Source organism: Lissotriton helveticus, chromosome 3_1 (genome assembly GCF_964261635.1).
Source record: "Lissotriton helveticus chromosome 3_1, aLisHel1.1, whole genome shotgun sequence".
NCBI classification, from domain to species: domain Eukaryota; kingdom Metazoa; phylum Chordata; class Amphibia; order Caudata; family Salamandridae; genus Lissotriton; species Lissotriton helveticus.
This window is the reverse complement of record NC_136061.1, coordinates 1646530137-1646549507: the sequence shown is the minus strand read 5'-3', so window position 1 is coordinate 1646549507 and position 19371 is coordinate 1646530137. Positions and strand designations below refer to the sequence as shown.

Below are 19371 nucleotides of genomic sequence, written 5' to 3'. Positions count from 1 at the left end.
ACAGTGCATTGTGGGAAACGGAGTTTCTGAGGTCCCTGAGGTGTTACAGGGAAGCCTGTCTATTAATGCTGATTCGGATCATTCTGCCCAAGAGCTGAGTGTGTTGGGAGCATCAGGGACCACCACTGAAGCAGCACCAGGGCCACAGGAAATGGTGGAATTTTTTTTTCCTTGTCTGACCCTTCGTCTGATGAAAGCACGAATGTCAGTAGAGACTGGGCTGAATTTACTGACGAAAGCAGCCCTGTAGAAGTCACGCAAGAGCGAAGCCCCAACCAAGACTCCTCAAGTGCAACTGTCTCTACTGTTAGAAGACGTAAGAAAAGGGGTTCTAAGCGCTCTTCTGCTAGGGGCTCTACTCTCAGCGCAGATAGTCCTCAGTCAGAGGGGTACATCATGCCGAGATCTCAGGGAAGGGATATACTGACAGATGGTACTGAGTCTATAACTCACATGCACGATACATCTAACACGAATGAGATCACATTAACTACGGTTTACAACACCATGATGTCGCATCGAGTTGAAATAAAAGCAGAGAATTTACGTACCCAGGCTACCTGCTCGAAGGTTAAGAACGCTGTTCGGCGGGCTATTAAACTTTGTACTGAAACAGCCGACAGAGTGACTGAAACCGAGGCAAGGATTTCTGCCTTAGAGGATGAGAATATTACTCAGAAGCAAGAACTTGATAATATTAAATCTCACAAAGACGATCTCACGTATAAACTGGCGGGCCTGGAGAATCAGGCCCGCAGGAGCAATCTACGTTTTCTTGGCATACCAGAGAAAAAGGAAGGGGGGGATGCTAGGAGATTTATTATTGAGTTACTTAAAGAAGCCTTTCCTGATTTAACTACTTGGGATTGGTCTAAAGAAGTGCAAAGGGCCCACCGATTCCCATTTACAATAAGGAAACCACGTCAGGGAGCCGAGGAATATCCTAGAGCTATACTGGTATCTTTTAACAATTTTCTTGCAAGGGAAGACATTTTTATGTTAGCCAGGCCCGATAAGAAAGCAGTGGCTAGGGACTGCGAGTTTTTTGTAAGGCCAGATTTCTGCCAGGCGACAGTTACTCAGCGTTGGCATCTTCGTCAGCTTATACCCGATTTTCAAAGGAAGGGTGCCACTGTATTTTTGCAGAACCCAGCCAAGCTGAAAATAGTCATGAATAGACAAACCAAATATTTTCTGTCAGAAATCAGAGCAAAAGAATATTTAGAGTCTCTATGAACTTGTCCGTAATTATCAACATGAAGATACAGAATATTATTGTGTAAATATCTTTTTTTTTTCACATTTAGTAGTTGGTTATCTCTCCGGGATGTTCTGGGGCAGGAGGACACGGCACTCCATATTTATCAGGAACTGAGTGTTCCTGGGCCTCATAGGTTGGGGAGGGGGGTGGGGTTTCTTCTTTGGGTGTGGGGGTTGGGGTGGTGGTGGGGGTGTAAGGCAGTGGTAATTGCTAGAGCACACATAATAAACCTGGCTAATGTACTACTATTTGTATTATGCTTTTGGATATGTTCAGTGAGAAAGCTGACCCTGATATTTCCAGATTTAAAACTGTATAATAATGGATAGGAAACTTAAAATATGTTCCTTGAATATTAATGGCCTTAATGACTTCAAAAAGATAGGGGTTTTACGTAAACTAATTCAGTCTTTAAGTATTGATATTCTTTGTCTACAGGAGACTCATATTTCCTGGGATAAACGTAATATGTTGAGGAATCTGGGTCTTGAACTCCTAATTAGCTCAAAACAAACTGGGGTTAAGAGGGGAGTAGCAATTTGTATGAAAAGAAATATTGGAAAATGTCTCAGAACAGCATCTGACAAATGGGGCCGTTGGGGGTTGGCTGAATTTAGTGTTAATGGGAATAGATTCACGGTTTGCTGTCTATATGGTCCTAACCTAGATGATAGTGAGGTGTTTAACACAGTCAATACAGAATTGGCGGCATGGTGTCATCGTATGTGGAGATATGAATGTTCATGTCGAAGCCAGCTGCGATATTCGAACCTCAGGGAATTACAACGGCCGTAAGATGAGGACCTATAAAGCTTTAAGGGAATTAGTTGTTAGCAATGGGTTGTACGACGATTGGAATAAATATAAACCTACTGATCCCGGTTTTACTTTTTTTTCAATTTCGCATAAAAAGTTTGTTCGTTTAGACTACTTCTTTACCTCTTCTTTTTTTCTGGATAACATAGAAATAGAGATCCTACCACAACTTGTCTCAGATCATAATCCTTTAATACTAGAAATATCATTACCTTCAATAAACCACAACTTCAATCGTCATTGGTCATTTCAAAGGAGCTTTCTTCTTGATGATAATTATCTTAGACACATGGCTGGAATTATTAAGGATTTTTTTGTTCGTAATAATGATACCGCCTCAGTCCAAGTTGTCTGGGATACTTTTAAATCGATAGTTAGAGGGGAAACAATTTGCTACTCTAATTATCATCATAAGAAGGTGAAGATAGAGTTTAGGAACAAACTTGATAAAGTTAGGGAGGCAGAGTTAAAATTAGTTGTACACATTAAGAATGGTAATGATGTTGATATTGACGAAGCTCAACGACTTTTAACTATTGAACGAGCTGTTTCTTATTCCTTTTTAGCAGACCAAGTTGCAGTATAATACAAGCAACACAAAGCTGAGTGCTATGAGCTGAACGAACAAACAGGGAGAATATTAGCTCAGAGGATCAGACAAAAAGCTATGCTAAATGATATAACTAAAATTACTGATTTAGATGGAGTATCCCAAGAGTCTAAGGCTGGAATCCTGAAGGCTTTTAATGGCTTTTACAAACTCTTATATAATAAATCTGGGGATGAGACCGATGAAGATAAGGATCCATCCGAGTATCTGAGAGAAATCAGTAATGTACCTATTACTGAGGTGGATTCGGTGCTCCTCGCTGCCCCTATCACTTGGGAGGAGATTGAAACAGCTATCCTTAGCTTAGCTCCTGGGAAAGCTATGGGGCCTGACCAAATCCCCCTCGAATTTTACCGGACCTTTAGGAACATATTAAAACCTGAGCTACTTAAGATTTTTCAGCTAGCATTCCAAGGGTATCCACCTGCCTCGTGGTCTCTTGCCACGATTATAGTATTCAAAAAGAAAGACAAGGATGGCACTGAATTAGGGTCGTATCGGCCTATATCCCTTATCACATCTGATAGTAAAATCTTTTCCAAAATACTTGCCAATAGACTTTATGATATGATGCCCATGCTGGTTTCCAAGATTCAGCACGGATTTATTAAAAAGAGGGACACCACAGATCATGTTAGACGCATCATTACCCTATTAGACTGGGCGCAGGCCACGGGATCGCCAGTCGGCGTTATCCTGTTGGACGCGGAAAAAGCGTTTGACAGGGTCGACTGGGGGTTCCTATGGTGCATGGAAGGGATTTCCTAATGAGTATATTTCGGCCATTCAGGCGCTATATCATGATTCGAAAGCAGTAATCCGGATAGGTATTGAAATGTCCTGTCCGTTCCCGATTACCAGGGGGACAAGGCAGGGCTGTCCCTGCTCTCCCCTGCTGTTCGCTTTATATATCGAACCTTACCTGAACAAGATTGCAACGGAAGAGGGAATTCCTCCAGTGATACTACATCAAATAGAACATTACATTTTTGCATACGCTGATGACGTTGCAGTTGTAACCCCCGATGTTTGCATATCTTTCCCTAAGATTATAGAACTTGCTCAGGAATTTGGCAAGCTATCGGGATATAAGCTCAATATATCTAAAACCCAGTTAATTCATTCATCCATAGGCAGGCCCGAGGGTGTTGTATTTACTCCTACCGCGTCATATCTTGGTGTTACGATCTCTTCAACTGTCGATGATATCGTAGGGCTCAACACAGATTCTTTATTATTATCTACCAATAGGACTCTAGAGAGAATAAACAATCTGCACTTATCTCTATGTGGCCGTACTAACGTAGTTAAAATGCTTATATTACCGAAATTTCTTTATTTATTTCGTACTATTCCTCTTTTGTTTTCTTCATGTTTTTTCAATAAATTAGATCGAAGTATTTTTAGGTTCCTATGCGGTTATCGGAGAGCCAGAAGGTCTCTCAAATGGTGTATCCTTCCAAAACTAAGGGGCGGTTTGGGGATTCCAAGTTTCCGAATATACTATTGGGCAGTCACACTAAGACTAATGGGTCCCTTAATGTTTCAAGATTTTAGCCTAGAAGATGCCATGATACCATCAATTTACGAAATGTTACTTGGAGCGGAAGCTCGACAATGCCTGTTTAGAACAATAGAACCTAGCTATTATAAAAAAACGAAATTTAAAATTATGATGGCTGCATTTCAGACCTGGAAACAAATTAATAAGAAATTCCATCTCTTGTCTAATTTGTATTATTATTCACCTTTCTTAAATAATCCTCTACTGCCAGAGATTTTTAATGTCCATGTTATGTACAGATGGATCAATTCCAAAATAAGTTCACTTGGTATATTTTACCGTGACGGGCATCTTATTTCATATTATGATTTGCAGAGGGAATTCGGCCTTAACAGAGGTGATTTTTTCAAATATTTACAGATCCGCAGCTTTTTAGAGTCAAAGAATCTATTCGATACCGAAGCTATGAATAAAATAGATTTATTGGAAAGCTGCCGTAAAAAAAATAGAATTGGTGTAATTTATCAAATGATGTTAGAAAGAATTCAAGACAATCTAGACATATATACAGATAAATGGCAAAGATGTTTTGGTATTGAAAGTGTCGACCTACCCAGATCTCTAGAAATCTGCAGCATTGTTATTTTTAATGGATCACTCAAAAGTCAGCATTTTATGTCCACATTCGACTTATATTACACCCAATCTAAACTAATGAAATGGAATGCACAAAAGGGTACCAATTGTAGTCGTTGTGGACATCCTGCTGCTGATTCAAGTCATATGTTTTTCTGCTGTCCGAAATTAATTCAATTTGTCACACAAGTGCAAGGCTTTCTAAATAATATCTTGGATTCAACTGTCATTCTAACAGCCGAACTGGTGATACTTGGAATCCAATCTGACCAAATTGGCAATAAGACGGCTGCAGAAGAAGGATTTTTATTTATTGCCATGTCATCCTACCGAAACTGCATAACTTCTCGCTGGTTAGATATCGATCCACCGGTATTCCATCAGTGGCTATCTAAACTGTTAAATATATATCAACTGGAAAATGCTGTGTACAAACTTAAGGGTCAGAAAAAAAAGGCATTTGGCCAAAAATTATGGCTACCAATCACTAATTGGATATAATAGGTTTTCATTTCCTTTTTCTTATCATATATGTCTTTCGCCTTTTCGATGTATCATGGTACTGTATTATTTGCAATTATTTTTGATATTTCATGTGTTACTGTGCAATTTTCCACTGCCAATAAATCAATAAAAATAAAAAATAAAAAAAAAGAACACTAGTCCAGTCCGTAAAAGAGTCCTGCATGACCATCTTGACCTCTTTCTTTGCCAACAGCAGTGTTCATATCATGGTAGTTTTATTCATTAATCCTGTATTTTTTGTCTGCATCAAACGTGACGTGGTATTACAGCAAAACAAATTATCAGGTTTATTATTGTTTAGGGAGGGAAGAAACAAGGAACATCACATCAAATTAAACATGAGATGCAATGAGGGAACTGAACAATAAGAGGCATAAAATTATATTCAATGGGTGGAACAATAGTCATAAAATTTTTAACTTTCAGACAAGAAAGCTAGAAAATGCATTCTGTGTTAGGACTGACTGCGAGTTCAAAGTTGTTGATCACTTTGGATGCTGCAAAAGTTAGTGGTTTGAAATAAAGATTCCATAATGTGTTCTAAATAGGAACCTATACCATAATAGAAATTAAAACAGTGGAGGCGACATGTACAAGAAGAGCTGATTTATTATAGTTAAATCAGTCACTGTCATCTAGGCTTTTATATCCAAAGTCTATTACAGAGGAAGGACCTCAGAAATTGAAGTTCTTCATCTGGAACATAAATGTGTTCATTCTGAGGAAAACTAAAACAGAAAAAGTGACACATGAAAGCCTCTTGCATGAGCAATTGTAGGAAACCCCTAAACCCCTGTTGCTCCATCCGTTGGAGTTTTCGTAGGGGCATGTGTCTTATAGGACTACCGATGCATGAGTCCAAAGAAGAGGATCACCTTTAGGGTTTGCTTTATCCACCGCCTATGACTTTTTTAGTGACTCAGTCTGTGTGGGCAAGCTGCTGTTGAGCCAGGCTAATGATCAGGTGGAACCCTTTTCTTGACTTTGTTCATAAAAGTTGTCTTTTGTCTGATTTTAAAACTACAACAAGCACTGGCATAGCCAATAGGTCTCGCTTTTGGGACCTTATAAGTATTTAGGTATGCAACACAATATCCTTAGTGCAACAACACCAACTGTTGCATGGCTAAACACTTATAAGGTCCCACCATTGTGTGGCTTTGCTTGGAGGGAGCCACACGGAAGTATGCACTGGAGGGCTGGGGAATCATTTTTTAACAGAAAGGAGCCTTGCTGTTTTCAGGTGCTCCTGCGCTGGAGGACTGGGAATAATTTTTTAATATAAAGGGGCCTCGCTGTTTTCTGGTGCTCCTGCGCTGGAGAGCTGGGGGGTCATTTTTTGAGAGAAAGGGGCCCGCTGTTTTCAGGTGCTCCTGCGCTGGAGGGCTGGGAATAATTTTTTAATAGAAAGGGGCCTCGCTGTTTTTCAGGTTCTCCTGCGCCGGAGGGCTGGGGAATCATTTTTTAATAGAAAGGGGCCTCGCTGTTTTCAGGTGCTCCTGCGCTGGAGGACTGGGAATCATTTTTTAATATAAAGGGGCCTCGCTGTTTTCTGGTGCTCCTGCGCTGGAGGGCTGGGGGGTCATTCTTTGAGAGAAAGGGGCCCGCTGTTTTCAGGTGCTCCTGCGCTGGAGGGATGGGAATAATTTTTTAATAGAAAGGGGCCTCGCTGTTTTTCAGGTTCTCCTGCGCCGGAGGGCTGGGGAATCATTTTTCAATAGAAAGGGGCCTTGCTGTTTTCAGAGGCTCCTGCGCTGGAGGGCTGGGAATAATTTGGTAATAGAAAGGGGCCTAGCTGTTTCCCAGGTGCTTATCTTGTAGCCATTGTGTGGCTTTGCTTGGAGGGAGCCACACGGAAGTTTTGCTTTAGAAGCCCAATATAAGGCTTTACTCCTGTGGAGTGCGGCATGGTAGAGTTTACTCTAGGGGCAAACAGAGGAGAATTACTCTTGAGGGTGGGGGAGGGGTCGACTTCATGGTATGGCTTCACTCTAACGGAGAGGGTTTTACGTTTGGGGGGGTCCATGGTGATGTGAGGCTTGCCGCGGGAGGTGTTCCTTTGGGGCCCACAGTGTCACCTTGTGGCAGAGGTTCTTGTGGTAGGGAATAATACTCGTAAATCAGGGGACAGTGGGTGTCCTCGGAGTCTGATGAACAAGTGGGCCACAAGGAAGAGAAACCCATGTGTTTTCTAGAGAAAGTATCCCAGCAATAGAACCCAAAACTGAAGACACGCCAAATGTCACCCTAGAAAACCCCCAAAGAACGCCTCACATGGAGGTAACGCAACAATACCCTAGACAGGGAGGAAGTCTGAGAGAGTCAGGCAGAGAGGCGACCAAGAGAGTGCCTTAGAGAGATGGCCACAGTGAACAAGGGTCAGTGAAGCGGCGTGCCTACCTGTAGATGTTTTCTCCCATCTCGTGGCTGCAGTGATGAGTGGGAGGGTTTGGGGGGCTCCTGCCATGGGTGTACCAACCCTGCAAAAAAAAAGGCTTGTTAAAATTGCGAGCAGATACCCCACCCCTGGCCAGAGGGCATGAACATCACTTATTGTCAGCATTCTTTCCAGCTCCGTCCTGGTGTTTTGTCTTCTCTGGGCGTCAGCTGGACATGCTGGCAAGGGTCTTGGACTCGCCTATCAAGTTGCCCCAATGCACGCGGAGCTTGCCACCTGTCCTCGTCGTGGCCCTCACTTGTTTCACCGTTGAATCCGGCTTGTCTAGAGTCTTAGCTGGAAATGAACCCACGAGAAGGAATGGAGTCACTTTTAACCTACCACCTACCCATGTGGTCCAAGAAGTTACCTCAGCAGGAAACTCAAGGGCCGCCAGGGGCAGAACCGAGGAGGGCAGATGGGGAAGAAAGAGAGAGAGAAAGTTGGCAAAGGCGGGGTGGTGGAGGGGCCGGCAGCACTTGGGCAGAACGGGAAGTAAACGGCGAGAGAAGATAGCAAGAAGCAATGGAGAGATAATGGCGAGCAGCAGAACGTTAACCACAAGAAGTCTTTCTGCAAACCTGAGACGAGAAGAGAGGAGGCAGGGGCAGGTCAGAAGGGCGAGGCAATGGGGCATGGGCAGAGATGTCTTGTGAAGGCCGGGTGGCGCCACATGAAAAAGAAAAGGACTAAATGGGTAGATTTAAAGGAGGTAGATAGAACGCGAGCCCAGAGAAGAAACCTACTCCTGGCATTTGAGGCTTCAACCCCTTCTCAAGCCGAGGCGCCGACGTAGCTTCCCAAACACCCAGCACTGACAAGACAACTCCATCAAGGGTCTATCCCGACCATCAGCTCTGGCACACGGCTGCAGTGCAGAAAGCACAAGCGGCTCATTAGAGCGCGCGACACAGGAGGGCCGAGAGGGGTCAAAGGGACATCACTGCAGAAGTTGCATCTTATCTCAGGAGGAGAGGGACTGCGCGCGACTCTTGCGTCTGAGAGTTGGACACCAACAGCAGCTGAGACATTGGGAAAGAAGACTTGTGGCAATCGCGGCACCGGTGCTTTACATTTACCCATGTTAAATTAAAACGTAGGTGCCGCGATTGCCGCAATTGCACAAAAGAAAATACATTTTAAAAAACATGTATTTCTTTACTTTTGGTAGAATTGCGGCACCCGCGCTTTACTTTTAACATGGTGAAAGTAAAGCACGGGTGCCGCGATTGAGCACAGTTGAGCAGAAGTAAACAAAGCTGGCGGCTGCGGCCGTGGCCTGCTACAGTCAGCTGTGCACATCACACGCGTGCTTGTGCGCGTGGTAGCAAGCTGGTGGTCGACAAGGTGGAACTTTTAAAAGCAGATACTAAATTTCTCCCCAGACAGCGCATGCGCTGGCTCAGGCAAGACCTAAAAAGGGATATAGGAGGAGCTTAGGACTACAGGATACACACTTTTAAACTACAGCTCTAGAAACAAAAAGTACCTGGGGACCGAGATCCAGTACATCTAATTCTGCTAGCCTATACATACTAGAGAGCAGTTTAGCAGGTAACACCAATAACCACCACATAGGTGGCATGCTTCATCATAGGGCCCCTCCTCGCATCAGACAGATTGATATTAAAAACAGTGTGGGTACAGCCCTTACTAGGGGAGCTCTTTTCTTGGCCCAAATGCAACAGTTTTTTAGAGTCATTGGTTTTGCTGACAACATAAGGGGCAAAAATGAAAAAGGGGTTAAAACTACATTAATAATTTCATTCCGATCGCCAGTGAGTTGGATTAAAACCATAAAACCAAAATCGGCAATGGAATAAATCATCACTGTTATGAGGTCGGCATGTTTCAGTCTGCAGTAATGCCCTTGACCCTGTCAAGGTGTTTTCTTCAGGACAAGTAAACCTTCTGTCATAAAAATGAAAACATTGTCCACTTAATTAGTGTTATCTTGTCAAAAGCAATTTATGGTGCCGATATAATCCCTCCCTTTCTCATCCAGTCTGAGGGCCTTCCCCCTCCTCCCCTGTGAAAAGAAAGACACACAAATCATTAGGGTTTCTAGTGATGTTGTCTATTTAAAACCTCATATTGATTAATCTAGTTTGAATTTGCACAATTACTGCATTTGGAAGCGGTGATAGAGAAAATGATTATATTTGCACCACAAACTCTGGTATCAAGATGCATATTACTAGAACCGGAATAATTGTGCTGTGAATTGCAAATTCATACGCTTTGTTCTAGACTCTTGTTATGGCTATAGTGGCCCTTAATGACTGTGGTGTGTAATGCAGCAACCTGACATCGAGCTCTGGACTAGAATGCATATTACTAAACTGGACAAACATCTGTACTCTGTGATGCAGTCATTAGCTCGGTGGCCAGGCTGCACAGACCTCAATTGGATCCCCAGGAGTATGCATTGCATCTGCTAGCTCTGAGATCAGATGATATATTAGTACACTAGACTTCCAGATAGTGGCGGCTAGTAGGGAATGGGGGTGGTGAGGCCAGGGGTGGGGCAGGAGACGACAGGGGGGTATTGAGAATATTTTTTTTTAACTCACTTACCTTTTCCACCGGCTGCATTTCTCCTCCGCTTCTCTACTCTTCCTGACTCCAGTCCTGAAGAAGCTGTAGGAAGCACCCGGCACACAGGTTACCCTGAGCCAATAACAATGCTGCAATGGAGCGTTGTGATTGTTCTGAGCGCCGTGAATTGGCGCTCAGATTGGGACAGGGAACCTGCGCATATTCCCTACCAGGCTGTCCATTACAGCCTGGTGGGGAATATGCACAGTGCGCATGACTGCTTGGCCAACCAAAATGGCCGTCCAGGCAGTCATGCGCCCCTAGTGTGCACAGTCCACTCCTCCTTCCTGAGCCACCAGTCCCACCCCAACCTAACCCAACCCCGCAGCAACCAAAAATAAAATAACGCTCAGTTATTATAATTTTATTTTTTCCTCTCACTGCTCTAAAAGCAGTGGGATGACGCTCCTCTGCCCTAGCGGAGGAGCCGCGACAGCTCCCGGAGTGTGAGTAAATTGCAGTGATACAGCCCACAGCAGTGGTATTCTTGCTGTTTACCTCCACATTGCACACTAAAAGCTTTAACTTGCAGTACCACACAACCTAGCTCTGCTCTCAAGCTGTTTATCGTTATACTTGGCCATTTGACTACACAATGTGCTGCCCCTTGCTCTAGGCACCAGGGAGTATTTCAATATAACTGGCCTCTGAAAAAAGGCAGCCTTCACTCATATTGTTAGATGTTCTCTGTTTAAAGACCTCTGCGAGTTGTTGAGCAGAGAAGCACTTTTAACCATCTTCCCATTCATGGATATACACCATTTTGAAGTGGAAGTGGATTTTCAGATGTGCATTTTGTAGTGACTTCTGGCCTTCAAGTACCACTGTCAGGACCACTGTTCTCCAGTGCTAGCTTGGAAGATACATTAAGAAGCTATGCCCTAAGAGCTGTTTCTTAGCCTTGTACAATGCAATTTCCAAAATTTTTAGTGTGCAGACCGCTGGAAGCATTATGGCCTGTTCGGCACCTCCTTCATCTGAGACAAGTTACGTATGAGCGCCATATACTATAACATCTTCTGACATAAACATTGTGTCCAAAACATTGTTTAATAAAGTATCATCACAAATGGTGTAGATTTTCTGTTATTAACTACAAGGGGGCAATATTTTTGTAGACATAGGGTCCGATTCACTAAGGGCCACCGCATTCGTGGCGAAGTCCCCACAGTCGTGGGGGAGTCTCGGCACTCGGGGGGGGGGAGAATCTCCGCAAGAGATTCCACCCTGAGTACCGAGACTCCCCCACGACTGTGGGGACATGACCACAAGTGTGGAGGCCCTATGTGAATCAGGCCCATAATATTTAAGCCCAACGATATGCTGATAATGCTATCTGGTACCATAACTCTGTAGCATTTTTGTGAATCAACTTCCATCTATGCTGACAGGAAAGCAGACATATTGACTGCAATTGAAAGTGTGTGCTTACACAGTACAGGCAAATATAGCAATGGATTTCACATAACCCCATAAACCCCACTTGTAGATATTATATATAGAGCCCACTATTGTATTATGTTCTCTTTAAGGTCTTCAAATGTTGAGATAATGTCTAGTTCAGAATAAACATCAGTTTAGAAGGAGTGTATGATTATGACTTTTCATGAACAAAAATCTTTACTTTTCTTCTGTTTCGTTTTAGACATCATATTTCAACAAACTGAAGGATTTCTACACCGTGGGATACAGCCTTTCCATCGCAACATTGCTCATGGCTTTAGTAATCTTGGGCTCATTTAGGTGCGAAAAAGTAATTTTTTAGTTTTTCATTGTATGGAATATAAGAATCTCATGAAGTCTCACTAAAACAGTTTTACATTTACAAAAAAAACTGAACTTTTCGCCTTTATCTGTGATATATGTTTGTAAATATAACGTAACAATTTGTGTTCGTAAAAATGTGACAAACATTGGTAAGAGCATTGGACTAACCCTCCTAAGGAATGCGACTACGGAAATTTAATGTGAAATGAATGTGTTCATTGCACTCCTACAACTATATAAGTTGAACAAACTTTGAAAAAAATGATTCTCAGCTAGGTGTCTTGTACAGTACAATAACCAGAATATTATCAACAAGCTTGGGAAAGAAAACCTGCTTTACACAAACTAATGGGAAATTAGAACAGGTGCATTGGGAAAACCCTCCTAAGGTGTTGCAAGGACAAATCTCAGCTTACATTTTTGGGACCATGAACCTGTTGCACCGCATATGATCTCCACCACGGATCTGTTTTTTTAAAACAAATTTTTATCCGAGCAAGAATTCCCCCTGCAACCTTTTGTCCCCGTTAGGGTTGGCAGACACCTCTCCTGCAGCACCATCAAGCTGCCACACTGTTACCTTTAACGTTTGTGAGAGACATTGCCTCTTCCTACACTCCCTTTAGTGTGAACTTCTGTTCTGCTCCCCCTACAGCTTCAGGCTTTGCAGGAGAACAAGCATGGGGAGATCATTGTAGCTCGGTGCTAGCTGTGAGGGTAGGTCACTTCTCTGTGGGATAGAATATTCTGCTTTTTTTTAAGATTCTGGTGATTGAGGTTTGTTAGAACTGGACAGTCCAATGGTCTATAAATATGTACCAAATGTACCATGAGACTGTCTATTCGAAATAATATTGTTTCAAGTGCTGCACAATTAAATGACCTGCCCATTCTAAGCGAAAATGTTCATTTATTAAAGAAAAGCTCTTGTACAGTTTTCCAATGCAGTGGCTTATAAAAGGTGCTCATAATTCTATCGTATACCATACCCTAGCCATATCGCAGCTAAAATCGATATTTACTCAGCAATCACTCTAATTTCGTACCCAATTAAAACTAACATGACCTCCCCTGCTTCTTTGATTGACAGGAGGCTGAGGTGCACAAGAAACTACATCCACATGCATTTGTTTGCCTCTTTTGTTCTGCGAGCAGTGGCAGTCTTCATCAAGGACGCGCTCTTGTATTCGGCTGACGAAATTGATCATTGCACTGTCTACATGGTAAAGTATTAATTTTCTCAAAAGGGTCTACCCATCCCTCTTGAACCTCCCCTGGTGTATATTCTAATTGGCTTTTGTGGCAGTGGATTGAATATGAACAGTGGAAAGGGGAAATTCTACTCGTTAAACAGAAACACCACTCAATCCAATAGACCACTTTAGCTGTCAGTTAAACAGTTGATAGTATTAGATTCCGAGGCCGAGATGCAAATATAATCAACTCAATGTATTAAACCATAATCAGTTTTTTTCAGGTCATGTTGCTTTATATATGGATAAGGGATGGCATGCTCCTCAGTTGGAAGAGCGTGTTGAAATCCAAATGTTGGTCCATAGATGAGCTTCCTAAGATGTGGACAACACACAGATAGAAAAGGCTGTGCGTGTTTAGAATGGACATCTGTAACACTCCCCAAAGTACTGGCGAAAAGTTTAGTGTGAAGCTTAACAACCAAATTATATTAATTATTTTGTCCCACCTTCTCCTTACTCAAAACCAAGGCCATGGCTAAAGCAGGGTCACAAGTGTTGTGGCCAATTAGCTTTCTCTATTAGTCAAGCACTTATTTCGGAGGGAAAAACAACTCACAATAACTGATTGCGATCAGCCCATTTGGGATTATAGCATTCCATGATCGTCTGGAGTTCACACATAAACTTTTGGGGACAAATCTATGTACCTTGAAAAAAAAGAAAACATTTATATACACATATTTGTTTTTCACTGAAATAAATAAAGGTTAAAGTAACATTATAGTTAGGTGAATATGTCAGTGACAGCATTGACGTTTTGAACAGAAAAACCCACAGAAACTCACCAGTTATAACCTGTGACCCTGCCATGCATTGCTAAATGACCTCACATATTACATTACTCATGACGTTCTATGACATCATTTATGACATCACTGATGACATCTCAAATGACATCATTGATGACATACCAAGTGAGTGTGTTAGTTTGTATTATAGTCCACATAGAGGTCGGTATATACCATAGTACTTCTCAGAATAATTGTTTACAGCCTGTGTCCAGCTAATGGGTGTAAGTGTTTATAAAATGCATGTGCTCCTAATACATCATCGTTGTGTAGAGGTATTGAGCATGGTATAAATATTTGAATTAAAGAGAAACCCTGTGTGCTGGTGCCAGTTAACGACTTGGATTCATTATGTTCCACACATGTTTTTTGGTGCTGCAAAAAACAAAAATTCAAGCAGGTCAAAGATTCTAGGCACTACATGCTATGTATTGTAAGCAGCTGGTCCACATACACCCCTCTCCATGCCTTATTAGGCCCTGGGGCCCCAGGTCCCTTTATTTTTAAAGGGGAGGGGCCCACGTGGCCTCCGCTCCCTGAGACTTATATTGCCCTGTAGACTCAATCCCCTGGGGCTGGTTTTTTTTTTTATTAAAGGGGGGGGACTTGTCCCCCCACCTCGATCCTTATTAAGCCCTGGGGACCCGATCCACCAGGATCAATAATTAAATTAAAGGGGAAGGGGACTGCGTGGCCCCCTCCCCGAACTTTGTTAAGCCCAGGAGATCCCATCCCTCAGGACCTTTTTTTTAAAATTTAACAGGAGGGTGGCAGCGTGACCCCCCAACCCAAAACCTTATTAAGCCCTGGGGACTCCATTCCCGAGTCCATTTAGTTAAATTAAAGGAGAGGGGATCACATGGCTCCTCTCCCCGAACTTTGTTGGGCTCTGAGGACCCCGGCCCTTTTTTAATGAAAGGGTAGGGCGGCAATGCAGCCCATCCCCCAAGGCCACTACTAAAATTAAATGGGAGGGGGGCCAAGCAGCCTCCCACCCTGAGCCTTGTTAAGCCCTCCGGACCGCATTCCTGGGGTCGTTTCTTTCAATTAAAGGGAAGGGGTGGTGCGTGCCCCCTACCAAAGCTTTGTTAGTTTATGGGAACCCCATCCCCAGGGCCACTAATTTAAATAAAGGGGAGGGGGCTGCGCGGCCCCTCTCACCAAGCCGTTATCCCTTGGCGTCCATGCTGTCAAAGGTGGATGTCCTGGTGCTCGACCATATACTAGCGGGCCGCAGAGGAACCCCAAGGCCCCAGCCAGCTCCTCCATGCAGCAGGAATTGCATTGCTGCTGCTCGGAAGGAGCGACTACTAAGGCTGCTACCTCTTGGTAGGAGCAATATTTAGATCTGTTTCCCTACCCCCATCAGTGCAGGCGGGAAACAGATCAAAAAGTCTGCTCCCGGAGCGTGTCTAGCGTGATTGTGCCACCCCCTTGGCTGTTGCGCTCCTTGCTCGGAGAAGGTGGGGTCTCATTCTTGCTTTTTTTCAGGTCGTTTGTGCCTTGTTTCCCGTCTCTGCCTGCCATGGCTTCGGTTCCCCCTTTGGCCTGGTTGGTCTTGGGTTTCCCTTCTGTTGGCGGCTGTCTTTTTGCGGCTTTGTTTTCCCCCTTCCCTTCCTTGTTCCTCAGGGTGTTTATCGCCGTTAGGGGGTTGTCTCTGAACCTGGGTGGCCACTTGACCACTCTGGTTTTTGTCCTATACTCCGCCAGCCTCTTGCGGTGTTACCTCTCGTCTTCTTGCCCTTGCTCTGGTGGCTTTGCCCCTTCCGCCGCTTTATTTGTTGCGCGTTTCGCTGGGGGCGGGTGTGGGGCCTGGCTATGGCTTAATGCTCCCACGGCTCTCTGGGCCTCCCCTTCCACCCCTTGTTCCCGTGTGTGCTTGTAGCCCTGTCTGCCTCGAGGTGGCTACTTGCGCCTCCTATTTCCTTAGTCAGATGCTTGTTATGCTTGGCCTTCTGCGTCTCTTGCTGTTTCCGTTCCGTTCTTGTCTCTGGCGTTGTTTTGTTTGTGTTTCCGTTCCGCCACTCGACGTTGTCTGCCTGAGCTCCCCCGCTTGTGCGTGTCGCTTTGTATGCTTGCTTGTTTCTCACTTTGCCGTTCGCCGTACCATCAAGATGGCAGCCTAGTGCTTCTCTTCTATCCTAAGATGGCCGCCGTATTATCGGCTGTTCCTCGACGTTGTTGACCGAGCTCACGGCTTGTGTATGCCGCCTTACAAGTTCGTGCTCAGCGCCTTATTGCAGCATCTAGATGGCTTATCTCCGTCTGCGTTCCCACTCTCGTCCTTGTCGCTTAAGCTGGTTCTCCGCCTTCCGCTTACTGCTGCGACAAGTTGCTGCAGAAAGATGGCCGCCCCGTGCTTCTTCCTCCTTTACAAAGATGGCCGCTGCGTTGTTGGCCGCCCCGTGCTTCTCCCCTCTTTACAAGGATGGCCGCCTTATTATCAGCTGTTCCACGACGTTGTTGTCTGAGCTCGCGGCTTGTCTATGCCGCCTTGCAAGCTTGTGCTCTGCTCCTTATTGCCGCCTCCGTCTGTATTGCTTAAGCTGGTTCCCCGCCGTTCCGCTTCCGCTGCGACAAGATGCTGCAGCAAGATGGCCACCCCGTGCTTCTTCCCCCTCTACAAAGATGGCCGCTGCGTTGTAGGCTGGCTTCTTTGCTACAGCAGCCTGTGCTGTGCCAAGATGGCTGCCCCTTAGTTCTCAGCCTTCACCGAAATGGCGATTTGTGATTCCGGCCAGCTCGTTTGCTGCGCGCCGACCTGGCTGCCTGCTTGCGCTGTTCGTTAAGCTATCTATCGCCGGGGCTCGCTTACTTGGTTACTGCCTCCCAGTGGTTATGCTGCGTTGGCTGTTGCTTCCTCTGCCACTTCTGGGCTGATTGCCTCCAGTCGCTCGTAATGACCTGCTTCTCTCTCCTCCTTCCTGAGATAGTTGATACGGGGGCTGGGGCGCTCGGATGCTGCGGTTGGTCTGGCTCTGCCTGTCGCTTGCACGGCCGTGCTATCATCCCGGGTCCTCTTTAGTCACGCCGCCATCTTGGGGTCGCTCCTCTCTCCCCTGCCTTGATCACCTTCTTCCCCGCCGTCGCTTTGTTCTTTGCCCTTTTGAGCCGTTGAGCCTCTCGTGGGGTGCCGGTTCGGTTCCTACACACCCTCGTTGTTTTTGGCTCCGTTTCTCTCGCGTTAGACTTGGATGCGCGCCGTTCGTTCAACTTGGGGGTCGGGAGCTCCGGACTTAGGTATCCTGCCTCCGAGTCCATGTGCGAGGCCAACATCACCATAATCCCCAAGGAGGGGAAAGACCCACAATATCCCCAGAACTACAGACCAATATCGCTAATAAATGTCGACTGCAAAATCTACGCGAAGGTCTTAGCCAATAGATTGAACAGGATTCTGCCAGACATCATCCATACCTCACAAGTGGGATACATTAAAAACAGACTATCGCAGGACAACACAAGGCTACTGTGCCATCTAATCAACCACACAGCAAGTAGCAATGAACAGGCAGTCATGATAGCGCTGGATGCGGAGAAGGCCTTCGACAGAGTTTCGTGGCCCTTCTTGAGAAACTGCATGGGAAGTTTCGGCCTGGGGGGGAAGTACACGGCAATGGTCATGGCCCTCTACAACAAACCGAGAGCAAAAATAGTGGTAAACGGGAGTGCATCCGAAACGCTCATGCTGGGAAGAGGCACCAGACAAGGATGCCCCCTCTCCCCCGGACTCTTCCTGCTCGCTCTAGAACCCCTGCTAGCCAGAATCAGGGACAACACAGATATAACAGGCGTCAAGCTCAAGAAGAAGACCGTCAAACTAGCGGCTTACGCAGACGACATCCTAATCACAACAGCAAACCCCTCCACGTCAATAAAAGCGCTGATGGCCACAATAGGAGAATACGCAGAAGCCTCAGGCTACAAACTCAACAAGGAGAAATCGGAGTGCAAGCCAATGAATGTCCACACCACAAGAGAGGTCCTAGGCGAATCCGGACTGGCATGGCAGACGAAACCACTAAAATATCTAGGTCTCCACTTTGGAAGAGACCTTACATCAACGCTACAACACAACGAGGACCTCACGCTGAAAAAGATAAAAGAAAGGCTGGAGCTATGGTCACCAAAGTACATAAGCTGGTGGGGACGAATTGAAACCATCAAAATGATGATAACACCGGCGATAAACTACACGCTAACAATGTTACCACTCCCAATGACAGAGACATTCCACAAAAAACTAGACCAACTCATAAACATCTTTCTATGGAAAAACAAAAAACCAAGGATAAGCCTACAAAAACTAAGATTGGCAAGGGACCTTGGAGGTCTCAACCTGGCGAACTTCAAGACATACCAAACGGCATGTCTGGCGAGACAGGGTATCGCCTGGATAGATGCCACACAAACATACAAACCAGTATGGCTAGAGGTCGAACAAGACATCCTAGGAGGGCTCAAGCCAATAGCCCTCCTAACAGCGAACCGGCACCCACTAAAAGCCAACGCCATACTAAAACACACGAGGGAGGCACTGATGAAAGTCGACAGGCGCATGGCGCAGAAGCTGAAAAGCACAGCATGGGAATCCATCTGGTTCAACACAAAAGTGACCTACCAGGGAGCGACATTGCATAATGACACATGGATCGAAAAAGGCATCAGCATCCCCAGCCAGACAGAAACCAAGCAAGGACCACTGACGTTTCAGAACCTACAGCAGCTACATGACCTCCCAAACCAAGAGCTCTACAACTTCCTAAAGATCAAGACAGCAATAACGAAAGCTAACCTACGCAGAGGAGAGCCAGGCATCATCAAATACCTGCAGCTCCTCAACTCAGCAGGTCACCAAACTGCAAAGATCTATAAGCTCCTGAGCCCATCCACGCTGGCGCAGAACAAGACAGCCACTAATACATGGGAGACGCTCCTGGGCAGGCAACTGAATGAAATAGAACGAGCAAAGATGTGGAGCTCAGCGACAACAAACAAAGTCACCCCACAACTAGCGCAAACAAAATATTGGCTACTCCACAAGGCCTACTGGACGCCATCCAAGCTCCACAAGGTCGGCATCGCAGAATCAGACAAATGCTGGAACTGCCAGAAAGAAGAAGGCACCCTCGAACACCTCATCTTCACCTGCGTGAAAGTCAAGAGGTTCTGG

The 19371-nt window shown here is 45.0% G+C and overlaps 1 protein-coding gene across 3 annotated transcripts in view; it reads left to right on the top strand.

Annotated features, from left to right (window-relative positions):
* SCTR (secretin receptor) overlaps positions 1-19371 on the top strand; it is a 703893-nt gene that overhangs the window by 489101 nt on the left and 195421 nt on the right. For all 3 annotated transcript variants that reach the window (XM_078682401.1, XM_078682399.1, XM_078682400.1), the window contains exons 5-6: positions 12033-12130; positions 13245-13377. In XM_078682401.1, the coding sequence (XP_078538527.1) occupies positions 12033-12130; positions 13245-13377 (231 nt within the window). The remainder of the gene's footprint in view (positions 1-12032; positions 12131-13244; positions 13378-19371) is intronic.